This window comes from Trichechus manatus, unplaced genomic scaffold, assembly GCF_000243295.1.
Source record: "Trichechus manatus latirostris isolate Lorelei unplaced genomic scaffold, TriManLat1.0 scaffold00162, whole genome shotgun sequence".
Classification (NCBI taxonomy): Eukaryota; Metazoa; Chordata; class Mammalia; order Sirenia; family Trichechidae; genus Trichechus; species Trichechus manatus.
This window is the reverse complement of record NW_004444098.1, coordinates 5,830,845-5,847,702: the sequence shown is the minus strand read 5'-3', so window position 1 is coordinate 5,847,702 and position 16,858 is coordinate 5,830,845. Positions and strand designations below refer to the sequence as shown.

The 16,858-nt window shown below is 41.3% G+C and overlaps 1 protein-coding gene across 2 annotated transcripts in view; it reads right to left on the bottom strand.

Annotated features, from left to right (window-relative positions):
• MID1 (midline 1) overlaps positions 1–16,858 on the bottom strand; it is a 186,243-nt gene that overhangs the window by 26,588 nt on the left and 142,797 nt on the right. For both annotated transcript variants that reach the window (XM_004386356.1, XM_004386357.2), the window contains 3 exons: positions 12,957–13,064; positions 8,211–8,359; positions 876–1,003 (listed from right to left, as the gene is read on the bottom strand). In XM_004386356.1, coding sequence (XP_004386413.1) covers positions 876–1,003; positions 8,211–8,359; positions 12,957–13,064 — 385 coding nt within the window. The remainder of the gene's footprint in view (positions 1–875; positions 1,004–8,210; positions 8,360–12,956; positions 13,065–16,858) is intronic.

The following is a 16,858-nucleotide window of genomic DNA, read 5'->3' as shown; positions in this document are numbered from 1 at the left end:
CTATATATTTCCAACTTGCCAGGCTCCACAATTTCATGAGCCATTCCTTAGATTCAATCAATAAATCAGTCTCTCTCTCTCTATATATATATACATCCATGTGTGTGTGTCCACTACTTGTCTATCAGTTTGTCATACTGTGGTGGCTTGTGTGATGCTATGATACTGGAAGCTATGCCACTGGTATTTCAAATACCAGCAGGAAGAAAGGCCTGGTGATCTGCTTCCGAAAATCAGGCAAAGAAAACCCTGTGGATCACAACAGAATATTGTCCTATATAGTGCTAGAAGATGAGCCCCCTAGGTTAGAAGGCACTCAAAATACACAGTGGCTGCAACAATGGACTCGAGCATCCCAACGATTGTGAAGATGGCGCAGGACTGGGCAACATTTCGTTCTGTTGTGCATGGGGTCGCTGTGAGTCGGAGTCTTCTCGATCGCAACTAACAACAATAACAACATATGTGTGTGTGTACATGTGTGTGCACACACACACACACACTCTATTGGTTCTGTTGCTCTGGAATACCCTAACTGATATAGATGCCTTGCTAACATGAACTGAAAAATATCCACGCTACCTTGATGGCCAGTGGAGCTATTATTTGTGATACCCCACACTGAGAGTTAAGGGAAATAGTGCTAAGCATGTTTTTAATGATCAAGATTTTTGTTTCTCTCCTGTCCCCAATTTAGTCTTGAGCTGTGTTGTTTTGGTTAAAAAAAAAGAATGTACAGCAATTATTTATGACAATACTTGTATCCATTCCTAAGTCAAAAGCCCATATCTCTGATTTTTAGGAAATTCATCTCTTGGCAAAGTGTTTGTATCACTGAATGTTTACAATATTAAAGAGAACATAAAAGATAATACCTGTAAGGTAATCCAGGCATTCTAGCAATTTCTTCTCTCGGGAAAAATCTAAGGCAAAGGTATCAAATGTATCATTGAGGTTGATTTCAGGAATTAGAACCTGGGAGGAAGCAGTTGCCATGGAGACTCTGTAATTACAAAAAAAAAAAAACAAAAAAAAAACTTTTTAGAAATGTCAAGATGGCTTTCATCATCATTGCTTAGGAATGAAAGAAATAAAAGGAAAACAAATATCGTTAAAAAAATTGACCTAGCAATTCCACTCCCGAGAGGCTCGAAAGCAGAGACTCAAGAAGATACTTGTACACCAGTGTTCACTGCGGCACTATTCACAGTAGCCAAAAGGTGGAAACAACTCACGGGTCCATCAACAGATGACTGGACAAACAAAATGGGGTCTATCCATACAATGGACTATTATTCAGCCATAAAGAGAAACTAAGGTCCTGACATACAAGCTACATCATAGACAAACCTTGAAAACATCATATTGAGTGAAATAAGTCAGACATAAAAAGGCAAATATTGTATGATTCCATTTATATGAAATATCTAGAATAAGCAAGTGCATAGAGCCCAAAGTCTATTAGTGGTCACTGGGGGCTGATGGGAAGGGGAAAGGGGGAGTTATTGCAATCGGACATTGGTGATGCTTGCACAACCTGGCAAATGTAATTAATGTCATTGAATTGTACACATGAAAATGATTGAAATGGCAAATGTTTTGTTATATATATACATACAAAACCACAATAATTAAAAAGTTTTTTTAAAATAGTGCTGTTTTTACACATGAGGCTTAAGAATAATCTTGGCAGGGCATAACATATTAAGACAAAACAAATGAATGCAAGTTTTTACAAAAAGGCAAAGAAACTGGGACAACAACAGAATGGCTTTGTTCCGTTCCTTTTTTACTGGCGAAAACCAATTCCCCTGGAGGTGAGCAAATATTCATATTTCATGTTGCTGTGTATTTAACAGCCTGGCCCGGTCACATCTAACTCTGGAGAAGCATGTCGCTCCAGGCATTTCTTCACACATCTGTCTGGAAAACTGTTTGTTCCTTTCAGACCCAGGCCCTGCCCGGCTTCAAAGAAGAGAGTCCCCAACGTTTCAAACTGCATAACAGGCAAAGTAAAGATTAAAAAAAAAAAAATGTTTCCAGATATCGGACTAGTTTGATCAACTCCTAGCCTCTCTCTAAAATAAACTTTAAAAAACAAGTTTGGGTCTGGCTTTTTTGTCCTCCTTGTATTCATTTTCTTGCACCATATTCCCAGCAGATGCCGTGGAAAATATTCATGAGCATTCTCACAAATTCCCTAGAGGATGCACCATTTCTCTTTCTGGTTAGAGGTCTCCCCTTGCAAACTAGAAAGCAAAGCATTGGTATGAATCAATCTCCTTCTATGTACTCTCAAGTTGATTTGATAAGTTCAGTTATTGCAGAATATTTTAACTGATTGAAAAATGTGAGCGATTTGCTTAAAACAAGAGAATTTCAGCACGAAGCACACCACTTCTGAGCATATCAAGCCATGTTGGATTTGTAATCTTGTTTTTGACAATTTTGTTAAATTCGGTAAACAACGCTTACTAAGGAGCTACTATATGCAGGGTGGAGCCCCTGGGTGGTGCATATGGTTAACACGCTGGGCTGCTAACAGAAAGGTTGGAGATTTAAGTCCACCCAGAGGAGCCTGGTGATCTACTTCTGAAAATCCAGCCATTGAAAACCCAATGGAGCACGGTTCTACTCTGAAACGCATGGGGTCACCAGGAGTTAGAAAAGACTCCATAGCAACTGGTTGGTTTTATGTGCAGGGTACCGTGTAAGGCACTGTCAATTTTAGAGCAAAGAAATGACTCTGAAATAATCTAGCTCTAAATCTAGATTATTATTCGTTTTCTAAATAAGAGCATTGTGACAAGGTCACAAACCTGGCTGACAGCAGCCAGGAGGCGAATTCCAGGTTTGTGCACTTCCATTTAATCAAGAAAAATTTCAGCCTAGTTATCACCTCCAGGGTGGTATCTCTTCTTAGGTCTCTTAACGGCTCTTCAAAACTTCAGATTCTACAAAGATAATATACCTTTACTATAAAAATTACACCTGTGAAATCTGCACATGAAAGTTTATGGCAGCTTTATTCAGCAGTTCTGAAAACTAGCGGCAACCAAGATGTCCTTCAATAGGCGAATGAATAAACAAACTGTGGTGCGTCCATACAGTGGAATAGTATTCAGCAATAAAAAGGAAACGAACTATCAAGCTACAGAAAGATGTGGAAGAACCTTAAACACATATTGCTAAGTGAAAGAAGCCAGTCTGAAAAGACAAACATGGTATGACTCCAACTACAGGGCATTCAGGAAAAGGCAAAACTATAGAGACAGTGAGAAGATCAGCGGTGGCGAGGGGTTCAGGGGTGGGGAAGGAGGGACAGAGGGGTGAAGAGGTGGAGCCCAGGGCATTTTTAGGGCAGTGAAACTATTCTATGTGATACTATAATGGTGGGCACATGACATTATGCATTTGTCAAAACCCGTAGGACTGTACAACACAAAAGAGTGAGCCCTGATGTAAGCTATGGACTTTAATTAACAATAACGTGTTAGTATTGGTTCATCAATCGTAGCAAATGTACCACACCAATGTAAGATGTTAATAATAGGGGAAACTATGTGTATGGGGCGGAGGGGCTATATGGGAACTCTGTACTTTCTACACAATTTTTCTGTAAATCTAAAACTGCTCTGAAAAATAAAGCTTATTATATAAAAATTTATACCTGCGAAATGCTCTAAATCTTTAGAAATCAAGTTAACGATAGTTGCGGCATTTCCGGCACATGTGCAATATTCTACACATGTAGATGGGAGGGAGGGAAGGAAGGAAAGAGGTGAATCAACAATGTCATCATTGGAGTGATATTGGGATCCACTGATGAAAATTTGAAGAGGCATAAACCCTGGAAAGAAAGGTTTCAAGTGTTTGGTTGAGGGTGGAGAATTTAACCTCACCTCCTGACCCTTTCACCAAGAAGCACTAGACAGCAGAGTTGTGTGATTTTGTTGGCTCAATATTGCACCCAAGGGAATTGGGCTAATCATTGTTACTACTAATGGTTGAGGGGATGGCTGTTAGGCATTTTTCACAGATCTTCAAAATGTACTCAGAAAATGCTGTCTTTATCATCTGTAAACAGAAAAAGTGCTCCAAACTCAGAGTTTGTTATGGATTGAATTGTGTACCCCAAAAAGTTATGTTGAAGTCCTAACCCCTATACCTGTGAACACGACCCCCTTTGGAAACAAGGATTTTCTTTTGTTATGTTAAAGAGATCACACCAGAATAGAGTGGGTCCTAAACCTAATCCCTTTTGAGTGGTATCTTATAAAAAGAGCAGAATAGACACAGACACATACACGGGGGAAAACAGATGCCATATGAGGATCACCTACAAGCAAAGCAACACCAAGGATTGCTGGCAGACTAGAAAGTTGGAGAGAGCCCCACAGAAAGAATCGACATGGCCAAGACCCTAATTTGGACTTCTAGCCTCAAAACTGTGAGAAAATAAATTTCTGTTCTTTAAAGTCACTCACTTGTGATACCTTTTGTTATGGCAGCACTAGGTAACCAAGACAAGGTCACAGACTTATTAAACAAGGATTCAACAAATACCTTCCAACTACTTCTAGTATGCCACATACAAAAGAGCTCAAGATATTTGCATCAATGCAGAAAATTTCAAAGGAATACTATGGTGCCATTTGCCCACTTCAAATAAAATGTTCAGAGGGAACGACCCAGCTGATTCTGTTTTGTGGTGTCCAGCAGGGAGAAGTGCATTGAATTACATTGAAACAGGTGCCTAACTTTCAACTGCATGTTTCTGCTGTTCACGTAGGGCACAGACCTTGTGCTCAACAGATTAGAGGATCGCAATGGCTCTGAACACAAACCATCGGGCTTCTGACCTCCCTCTGCCCGGTGGCAGAAGACTCATCCAAAATAGATTTTCTTCTCGAGTTCCTCCTGGTTCGATATTGTTGTTGTTGTTAGGTGCCGTTGAGTTATTTTTGACTCCCAGTGATCCCATGTGACAGGACAGAACTGCCCCATACCTGGTTCTATAGTCCCCCCCAAATCAAATAAAAAAAATGCTTCAGTCAAGTGGCACTGCTAAAAATGCCTGCCATCTTGATGGTGGGAACCTGAGAGAGCTCTGAAGACTGGGAGGCAAAGACTGACAGCCAGAATCTTTGGAGATTATTCGGGCTTTTAACACCTATATATTTTTTTGATGGCAGGAAAGATACATATCTCTGGCTACCATTTCAAATTCTCCATTGGAGTGACAGGCAAAGGGAACTCAGCCAACTTCAACATTTGTGGCCGTGTTTTTTTGTTCCCTCAAATCCTTGTGGCCCATCTTCTGGCCTTTCTGATAAGTTGTCAAAATCTACCAGGGTTCTTAGTGCTATGGCACTTTCTCAGTTTCCTGCTTTATAGTCACGTCTGTGTGTGCGCGTGCGTGCGTGTGTATGCACTTGTCCGTATGTGTGTTAAGCTCTTCTTAACATACTAGTGTACATAAGAACATAGGCTTCCATCCTGATGCTAAGAAGGTGGGGTGCACATTACTCTCTGGACCACTAATCACTGCCACAGATGTTTGTTTCTATTTCTAATTTGATGCCCCTCATCTCCAAGATGGAGACCCTGGGTGGGATAAATGGTTAATACGCTTGGCTACTCACTGAAGGGTTGGCAGTTTGAAACCACACAGAGGCACCTTAGAATGAAGGACTGGTGATCTAATTCTGAAAAATCAGCCGCTGAAACCCCTATGGAGCACAGTTGTACTCTGACACACACTGGGTCACCATGAGTTGGAATTGACTTTAACCATTTGCACCATCCAGGGACTCTCAAGAAGCTCAGGGATGTTCTGAAAAGGGGGCACAGTTCAGAAGGAATTTTCTTTAGCCACTCTCTTGATACAGATAATTTGCCGCTCAACATGATTTTACTTTTAGATTTCTCATAAGCAGTAGATCAACTTTCTTAAGATTGGATTTGGTGACCAGTTTTTTTTTTTTTTGGCATGATTTTATAAGGGTGCATAAATGATCACACCAAAGACCTACATGCTGGCGCAGTTTGAGAATATTGTATATGTTTTATCTGTAGTCATCTTAGTGAGGCGGAAAGGAATGGAATTAGCACTGTTTGTATGGTCCCCATGTGCCAGGAATTGTGCTTATATTTTTATTACATTATTTCATTTTATCCCTACAACCACCATATTAGGTAGGATAGTTGGCCCTGTTTTATAGATTCGTTCATGCAGGCAGGCAGTTTGCTGTATGTTGGGGTTATTGTGGTGCAAACAGATGGCCAAGTTCCTGCCCCCTTGGAGCATTCGAACAAAAGCAGACTTGGTCATGCTAAGGAGCAGCCCCAATGCTACCCATGACTACTCCACACTTAGAGCAGAGCTCAACAGTTGATTTCAGAGCATAAGTAGCTCCTACCACAGATGGTTTGATGCTCTTTCTCCTTTAGGTTCTTTGGATGTTTCCGAATTAAAGACATTTTTGCCGTTTTGATTCCAATGGCAGAATAATATACCCCCTTCCAGTGCCTTAATAATGCAGAAAAATTGTATGTTAAGTCTCACTTTTGGAATTCCTGCAGGATTCAAAGTTGTTACTGGGAAAAAAAAGTTGCTACTGGGATTTCCCCATTTGAGTAGAAGGATAAAGATGGTTGGGAAGGGTACAGGAACCACAGCCAAGGCTGATGTGATAAGAAACAGAGAACTAGAAAGTTCTATCCTACAGAAGAATTTTAAGTGACAGGCTGAAGAATAGAGGCAGGCAGACAGAGACTAAGATTGGAAGGAAGAGAGACAAGGAGGGGTTGACTGACATATTGAGATATGAAAATATAGATCCAGTTAACATTTATGGGGAGGCACTGGTGGTTCAGAGGTAGAATTCTCGTCTTCCATGCGGGAGATCCAAGCTCAGTTCCTGGCCAACGCACCTCATATGCAGCCACTACTGTCTGTCAGTGGAGGTTTGCATGTTGCTATGATGCTGAACAGGTTTCAGCAGAGCTTCTAGACTAAGACAGACTAGGAAGAAAGGCCTGGCAATCTACTCCTGAAAGTAGGCCAATGAAAATCCTATGGATCACAGCAGTCCGATCTACCACTGGTCATGGGGATGGCGCAGAACCAGGCAACATTTTGTTTTGTTGTGTATGGGGTTGTCATGAGTAGGGGCCGACTTGATGGTAGCTAACAACGACAAATACTTGATTGACTTTTTTAGGGATGGCTGAGAAATGCAACTGGCAACAGCCACTTCATCGGGACATTGCACAATTTATAGCTGGAGAAAAGTACTCTTGGATCCCAGTCGGAAACCATGACATAAGTGTCAACACTGTCTATTGGAGTATTCGGGGTACACTGAAGTATCAGTGTACTGCTTGCAGTATTTAACTTTAGGATGAATTTAGAGGAACTGAATGAAGTCCAAATGAAAGCAGCAAAGATAATTCAACACTTGGAACCTAGAAGTCAGGGGATCAGCATGAATGAGCTATCTGGGGTCTTCTAGTGATAGGACTCTATTATTGCTTTGGGGCAAGAGCAGTTGACTCTGAAAACTAAAATGAATGAAAAGACAAGGTCACTGGCATTGGTGGGAGATGTCATTGACATGGCAATGGGTATAACCGGCCCAGTCTAGTGCTTCTCTTTGGATTCACTGGAATTGCTATAGACAGTTTGGTCTTTTCTCTCCTACATGAGTCGGCCTTGACCTGTTCAGAAGAGGTGAAGTTTCTCAGTCAAATAATAGACTAACAGAGAACAACATCTGTGTGTTTTTTTTTTTAATAGATGAGTCCTGGGATAGAAGAAAAGATTCCCTTTTATGTTGTTTGCTTTCATTTTGATTCTTTGTTATCAAGCACACGATAAGATCAGGTCTGAGAGTCTCAATAAAGGCTGTTTTTGTGACATCATAAGCTTTCTCCCGCCCCCCGCTCCCCAAAAGCAGGCTGATTTAATTCTTTTGAACTGGTGGACTCTTGTTTCAAAGGCCTTGAACTCCAGGCTGTTACTGAAAGGGTTTTGACATGTCAAAGTCAAGCATCTTTTGCTGGAACAAAACAATCCCAAGCCTCTATTCTTTCCGGTACTCAGTCCTCCAGTTGAGAACAAAAGGAAGGCGAGGGCAAGGCTAACCAATCGCATTCCAGATACAAGAGCCCAGTAGCTGAGAACTCCCAGCAGCCCCTGCCCTCACCTCTCGGTGATATTCTTAGCAGTCTGCAGGAAGCGGGCATGGTCGTTCTCCTTCAGAGAATGTTCCGCCTGGGAGATGAGTGATGCTGACCGCTCAATGCACTGCTTGCAGTTGGCGATCTGCTGAGCCAGTTTCCGGAGCCTCACCACCTTGAACAAAAGAGGCAAGGAGATGGTTACCTGGGGAGACTCACTGAGTGAAAATGTACCAGCTGGACACTCCCGATGTGTGCACTGTGGTGGATGTAAGCTATCCTTCAACCAAAGTTCACCAAGTGGCATCGGGAGACACTGAAACATGGAACGCCCCGTTATGGTACTCTCGTCTTAGATAGTCTTTATCGCCTTGGAGAAGTGTTGCTAATTTGTTTTATGAGGAAACACTGAATTGTGAATTGCTTCCCTGTTGATGGGAAAAAAAGAGGTGTTGCCTGGTGGTAAGTTACATAGGGTCACCAGACCTCCTCCCTGGATTAGTCCACACAATTACTTGAAGACCTTAGGGAACTCTGGAATTTTCTGCCTCTAGTGTTTCAGCTGGGCCATGAATAAAATAAAACACCTCGATAGGTGTGAATTTGTGGCTGAAGTCAAAACCACTTTCTAAAAAGTTCTTTGCGATCCATGTAATAAAATTGTGATGTGAAAGCATTAGGCATTGCTATTTCCCACACTATCTAAAACCCATGTGTTAATTAACAGAAAGGGAGCGTTTTTTCCATTGATTAATCTCTTTCCTGTGGAGCAGATGAGAGAAAGCCAAAAAAAGCACAGCTGGGCCATTTCCCCAGTCTGGGAACGTCATTTCCAGGCACTTTGTGCTTCCTTGATAACTCAGAACTATTTTGATAAGCCTTTTCCAGTTGGGATAACACTGCAGGTTTGGTTCACAACCTCCATTCCATATCCTGATTCTGTCTTGCTCGAAATGACCCTCAGACTTAATTGACCAAAACCTCTGGGGCAGGCCCAAGATAAGACCAAGGTAATGCACTTGACTGTTCCCTTTGGTGCTTGGAATCTGCTGTGAGATGAAGTCCGCTGGCCAGAAGCCAAGTTAAAATTAGAGTGCTAATTGGAAGCGCCGTGTGCCTAGTGACCCCATCCACACACCCTTGGACAGGTCTTGGCTGGCTTTAAGATCATTCTGGAATGGAAAACAGCCCTGGGCAAAAGGGTAGGGAGGAGGCCAGTTAATCTGTCTTACACACAAGGCTGGCCCAGACTCCTTCCAAAATTCCTGCTAACTCTAAGACATTCCTTCTTTCGCGAAGTCGTCATTATCATTCCTGTATAGCTCTAATCGAGGAAAAGGAAGGAAAGAGGTGTCAAAACTGAAGGCCTCTGAGGACCGTCCAACCCCAGCTATGAGCTACAGGAAGCGAAGGAAATTAATGCTGAATTGAGAAGCAGCAGCCACAATATTTCAGTGCAAAGGTGAGAAAAATTCCTAAAAGTAAGGGGTCAGAAAATGAAGTGTTAAAACGTTTGGGCAAATAGTATGTGATCTTGAGCCTGGTAAAAGATTTAACTCGTCATAATTATAGTGACTTCTCCCAGCGGATTAACAGTGTTCATTAGTCGAATAAAATAACGCTTATTTTACACAAAATAGAATTTAGCTTTTGACATCATCATATCTAGAGGCAAAGCTAAGAAAGGCATTCAGTCCAGTTCAGGCTATTAGAACACATTCAGAAGAAACTGTCAGAGGAAGGAAAATTCCAGAAGGAAAAATAATTTAGAGTCCCCAGAGCAATGAAGTGATTGGCATATTTAATCACACAACAAGAAGAATGCTTTAAAATATATGACAGAATTGAGGATGTTTAATACAATTCTTTAACTAAAGAAATAAAATAGGTCAAAATATTTCTTTAGAATAATTTTTTATCTCAATCATGTATGGTTTGGTTATGTCCATTAGTGACTACACAGATTATAAATATGACCATGTTTGAACTCCAGTTTCTTTTTTTGAATTCCATTTTCTTCTTTTATCATGATGCTGGACATTAAAGTGACATAAGGGAAAGAGAAAAAAAAAACCCACAAACAAAAAACACCCTACACAGAAGCAAGCCTTTGAAAATACAGAACTGGTCTGTCGAGAGCACTTGTTGGGCATTGTTTTAACTTTAGGAACCCTGGTGGCACATGGTTAAGTGCTCGGCTGCTAACCGAACGGCTAGCGGTTTGAACTCACCAGCGGCTCCTTGGGAGAAAGATGTGACGGTCCGCTTCCGTAAAGATTTACAGCCTTGGAAACCCTATGGGGCCAGTTCTACTCTGTCCTACAGGGTCTCTATAAGTCGGAATCGACTCGAGGGCAGTGGGTTTGGTGGTTTGGGTACTATTCCATCTGATCCACCAGATTGGGGCTTCTCAAACCTGGCATGTGGAAGAATTAATTGGGGGTCTTTTTCAAAAAAACTAGCTGTTTGGGCCCCCTCACCAAGATTCTAGTTAAGGCGTTGTAATCGGCAGAGCAGTGGGAATTTGCACTTTAACCAGCATTGAATGATTTTTGATCTGCAGGTGATGAACCATTAGTAAGGTCAGGATTAGCATTAATAAAATTAAGGAGGAGAGTAGAAAACAAAATAGCAGAGGGTGCTTTGTAAAACTTTTTCTCGCTTGTGTACGTATGTTGGATTGGAAGTCACACGCACATCTTACTATGGGTTCAGTTTTTTTTTTTTTTTTTTTTAAATAAACGAAGAAGAAGGAAAGAAAGAAAAACACTAGTCTAAGTTAGAGGTCCACAAACTATGGCCTGGGGCCAAATCCAGCATACCACCTGTTTTTGTAAACAAAGTTTTATCGGCACGAAGTCACACCCATCTGTTTACGAATTATCCAGGCTGCTTTTGTGCTACAATGTTGGGCAGAGTTGAATGATTGCAACAGAGACCGTATGGCCCCCAAAGCCTAAAATATTGACTATCTGGCCCTTTGCAGACAAAGTGTGCTGACCCCTGGGTGAAGTGATTCTGATCAGATGGCTGTGATTTGAACTAGTCTGAGAAACACGGTCCTACATGGTAAGAACTGTCAAAATCAGACACTGAAAATTTAGCAAAATACTTATTTCCTCATTACATAACACACACACACACACACACACACACATCTTTGAAGAACCAGGCAAATACGTAATTTTTAAACTCTAACAAGAGGAATAAAATTTTATTTTATTTTATAAGAAATACTAGATACACACATATAAGAAGATCCTATATATGGATGAATTACAGCTGCAGGGGAAAGTTTTCCCAGTTGACTCTGTTCATTTTTCCTTCAGGAAGTGAGCTTGTCACATTGTAACTTAGAATTCGCTTTATACCCATCATGGAAATATTTTGCTGTTGGAATCTCCCTTTAATGGGGACACAGGCCTGTTTATAATTTTATGTGCCCCTTATTATACTTTATACACTCTTTCGAAAGCATCCTTTTATCTTCAATGCATTTTAAAAGCTTTTACATATGTGTGTGTGTATGTATGTGTAGTATACATACTCCAACACTGCGGTGTTCAATTAATCTTCAATTAACATATATATCTAAACTGATGATGAGGCCAGTACTCAGTGCTTCTTTGAGGCTGTGGAAAGCCGATACATTTAGTCCCAGTTAATTCTCTTACATTTTTGAGATTTCCAGTAGCTAAAAGGCAGTGAAGAGAAGGGACTCTTATCTTGTTTAGCTGTGGCCTTCAGTAGTTTACCACAGATAGGTGTCTGAATGGTAAACGTACAACTTGCTTAATCTGGTGGATGCCGTCAGCTTTCCATGTGCTGACATGAAACTTATCCCCTACCACTGAAAAAAGAAGAAAAGGCTTTCCCTGGGAGCCTTTGGGCTTGTGCCTCCCAAGGCTGTCCAACTCTTAACGCTGTCAAGCTATTTATTTCAAAGAGCGAACAACAGTCTGAGAGCAGGAATTGCCAGTATGTATTCATGTGTAACATCACCTGCTTGGCAAGCTCCTCAGTTGGAGGATTTGCAGTGAGATGGTTTACACCAAGTTTAACAGCCTTGTGGTTGGCCCCAGAGACAGACGTAGGCAAAGGAATGAGGTGGATGCCATTTACCTTCATGGTCTCCACCATTCTGCAAGATTCTTCCTCCAGGTCCCCACTTCTGAGAGGGGGCCCACCAGCCTCCTCTTCACTCAGTGCCCTCAGACTGCCCTGTCACCACCTGTAGGGCCCCAAGCCCCTCAATGGGGCCCCTTGCCCATACTTGCTCTCCCTGCCTGGTTCCTCAGATTTCCAGCGTCAAGTCAGCCTGACTCACGGTGACCCTGTGTACAATCGGATCGGACTGTTGTGATCCCCAGAGTTTTCATTGGCTTATTTTTGGAAATAATATTTTCTGCCAGTTTGTGGCTAATCATTTTATTCTCTTAATAGTGCCTTTTGAGGAGAAGTTTTAAATTTTGATGAAGTCCATCAAAATTATAGAGAAGAGATAGATGGAAAACAATGGCTATGGTAGCTAAGACCTCCATACTGCTCCCTAGAGGTGTGCAATGGAGAAGCCCTTGTGCTGGAGGCATGCACAGGATACCAAGAATACAAAGAAGGGATCGGAGAAAGAAATTGCTTTTGAACTAAGGAGGAAATTATAGAAAAGACAGAAAAAGAGGGTGTTCATCATTTTCAAAGCCACCGGAATATAATGTGAGTATGATGTTTTCTCCAGGTAGAGAATATGAAATTGTCTGCCTTAGAAATCTTACCTTTCCTTCTTTGATCTTGGTTCCAATAATTTGTCGTCTTTGCTGAATGATCTCAATGAGAAGATCACACTCCTCCATCAGTTTGGCTTCTTGACGTGATGCATTAACCTACAGGATAGATACAATGGTTAAGTGTTAACATGGTCTTTATTTTCAGCTAAACAATATTTTTAGCTTAGACTAGTATGTTTCTAGTAATCTCTAAAAAGATATTATAAATGTGAACTCTTCTTCCTATTATCCAGGGATGGTAAATACACGACTTACACGGCCACTTCTCTATCTTGCATCCCTAGAAGACACTATTATGCAATGATAACTGTCTTTTCTGAGAAGTCAGACTCAGTCTCAGAATCTTTCTTAACTCAACATGCATATAGCCACTACTGATTAGTTAGAAATTGACACTTGCAATGAAAGTATTTACCATTGCTGCTATTATATTTTGAAAAAAACGTGTCAAATTTGACCTGTAAAAATAACTTTTTAAAAATAAACAGTTTAAAAAAAAAGAGAGAGAGGTGGGGCCAAGATGGCAGACTAGTCAGACGCTTCCGGTGGACCCTCTTACAACAAAGACCCGAAAAAACAAGTGATTTGATTATATATGGCAATCTGGGAGCCCTGAATATCAAAGGAAAAGTTGAGAAACCAGACGGAGTGGCAGATGGAGGGAGAGACGGTTCAGAAGCAGCGAGGAGTTGCCAGACTTGACCTGGTGAGAGCCTGAGCCCTTCAGGCCTGATCAGCTCAGGGGGAGCGGTGAGGCAGGCAAGCATCGGTACTCGGGAGGCGCATTTTCTGCACCAGGAGAGACTCAGCGCCAGAGAGTCTACATGGCCACCCAAAACCAGTGAGAACCAGCCCTTGATCCGGTGAAAGATAAGTAATTGTGTACGGCCTACCGTGCGGATCAAAAACACCCCCCTTAGGGAAAAACCTCTCTCCCATTTACCTCCCCACTCCCTGCTCTGCACCAGGTCCTGGACTGCATTCAGCAATTGCTGAGTCCACTGGGCCAGAAGTAGGATCAGTCACATGCCTGGAGCCATTCTCCCTGCCTTGGAGAGTGAACAAATTAACAAATGGGAAAAAATAAACCGCCAGCTCCTCTAAGCCAGGAACCCAGGGTAGGCACAGCTCCTTTGCCTAGGCACAGGCATAATGGATCCACAGGCTTTCAGTGCCTTTCCCCCTGCATAGACCTGTGTGGGCCCATTTCAACAGCGTAGGCCCTCATTACTTCAGTACAACAGGGTATACACTGGATGTCTAACTTCAACTGTTTTAGCTGTGAAGTGGCAGGTCCGTTACATTTGACACTGCTCTGCGCATTAAGCAGGGTCTTCACCTACTGACATCAGGGGCCTGAGGACGGTGGCTCCACCCATGCCACCTAGCCACCTGCAAGAGGGGCCCATGAAAAAGAGGTGCCCCCCAGTCCTTACAGCCAACAGCATTAGGTGCTCATAGTCTAGCTGCAAAACCAACCCATCTATGCACTCTAGGGAACAGGGACACGCCTTCCTCCTGGACACTTGGGGGCAACCATCTGCCCCTTGCCTTGCTCAGAGTGTATCCGCCTGCTGCAGCTAGATGCCTGTGCCTATACCAATCACTCATGCCTGTCTAGGACTGTAAGTGAGAGCTACACCACACACTTGGTGGCTATCACCTGGGCACCTGAGCTGAATCCACACAGGAGGAGTGGGCCTACTCCTGAGCTCACATACCTAGTAACAGATCTACCCACCTCGTAGCAGGACATTAGAGCTTCAAAGGTGCCAGTAATCAAACTAGCTCATATGAGCAGCCTATTTGGGCATATCAAAACAAAACAAGAGCTAGAACACCGTAAGCAAACATAAAGTAAATAAATATAATAACTTATCGATGGCTTAGAGACAACAGTCAATATCAAATCACATAAAGGGGCAGACAATGATGGCTTCAGCAAGCTCCCAAAATAAACTAGAAGTTTTCCAGAGGAGGAAGATTTCTTGGAATTACCAGAGGCCGAATACAAAAGATTAACATACAGAACTCTTCAAGAAATTAGGAAGGAAATCAAGCAAAACACAGAATAGCAATAAAGGAAATATAAAAGATTAGAGAAGAGCATAATGACAACTTTAACAGGCTGCAAGAATACATAGAGAGACAGCAATCAGAAATCCGGAAGAGTAACAATAAAATTTCAGAATTAGACAACTCAATAGAAAGTCATAGGAGCAGAACTGAGGCAATGGAAGTCAGAATTAGTGAGATTGAAGAGAAAGCACTTGACATCAACTTATTTGAGGAAAAAATCAGAAAAAAGGATTAAAAAAATGAAGAAACCCTAAGAATTATGTGGGACTCTATCAAGAGGAATAACTAACGAGTGACTGGAGTACCAGAAAAGGGGAGGGTAACAGAAAATACACAGAGAATTGCTGAAGATTTGTTGGCAGAAAACTTCTCTGCTATCATGAAAGATGACAAGATATCTATCCAAGATGCTCATCGAACCGCACATAAGGTAGTTCCCAAAAGAAAGTCACCAAGACATATTATAATCAAACTTGCCAAAACCAAAGATAAAGAGACAATTTTCAGAGCGCTAGGGATAAATGGAAAGTCATCTACAAAGGAGACTCAATAAGAATAAACTCGGACTACTCAGCAGAAATCATGCAGGCAAGAAGGCAATGGGATGACATATATCAAGCCTTGAAGGAAAAGACTGCCAGCCAAGAATTATATATCCAGCAAAACTGTCTCTCAAATACGATGGCAAAATGAGGGCATTTCCAGATAAACAGAAATTTAGGGAATTTGCAAAAACAAAGCAAAAATTACAAGAGATACTAAAGGGACTCCTCCAGTTAGAAAATCTGTAACATCAGATAACCACCCAACACTAGAACACAGGACAAAGCAAGCAGATATCAACCCAGATAGGGAAGTCACGTAAGTAAATCAAAGCTAAAACACTGAAAATAAGGAAACAGATGTCAGTATGTAAAAGATGACAACATTAAAACAAAAAAGAGGGACTTAAAAAATGTAGACATAGATTTTGCATATGGAGAGGAAGTCAAGGCAATATAAAGAAACAAAAGACTGGTATAAACTTAGAAAAATAAGGGTAAATATTAAGGTAACCACAAAGAAAACTAACAATCCTACAAGTCAAAATAAAAAATTAGAAAAATATAAAGACTCAGCAAACACAAAATCAACAACAATGAAAAAGATGAAAAGAAAATACATGAAGAAAAAGGGCTCAGCACAGAAAATTAAGTGGAACAAAGAAACTGTGAACAACACACAAAAAAAGACATCAAAATGACAGCACTAAACTCATACCTATCAATAATTACACTGAATGTAAATGGACTAAATGCACCAGTAAAGAAACAGAGAGAGGAATATTGGATAAAAAAACACGATCTGTCTATATACTGCCTACAAGAGACACACTTTACACTTAAAGACACAAACAAACTAAAACTTAAAGGATGGAAAAAATATATCAAGCAAACAACACTCAAAAAAGAGCAGGAGTGGCAGTATCAATCTCTGACAAAATAGACTTTAAAGTAAAATCCACCACAAAGGATAAAGCAGGACACTATATAATGATTAAAGGGTCAATACACCAGGAGGACATAACTATGATAAATATTTATGCACCCAACGACAGGGCCCCAAAATACAAAAAACAAACTCTAACAGCACTGAAAAGAGAGATAGACAGCTCCACAATAGTAGTAGGAGACTTCAACACACCACTTTCAGTGAAGGACAGAACATCCAGAGAGAAGCTCAACAAAGACACGGAAGAGCTAAAAGCTACAATCAACCAACTTGATCTCATATACATATACCGAACTCTGCACCCAACAGCAGCCAAGTAT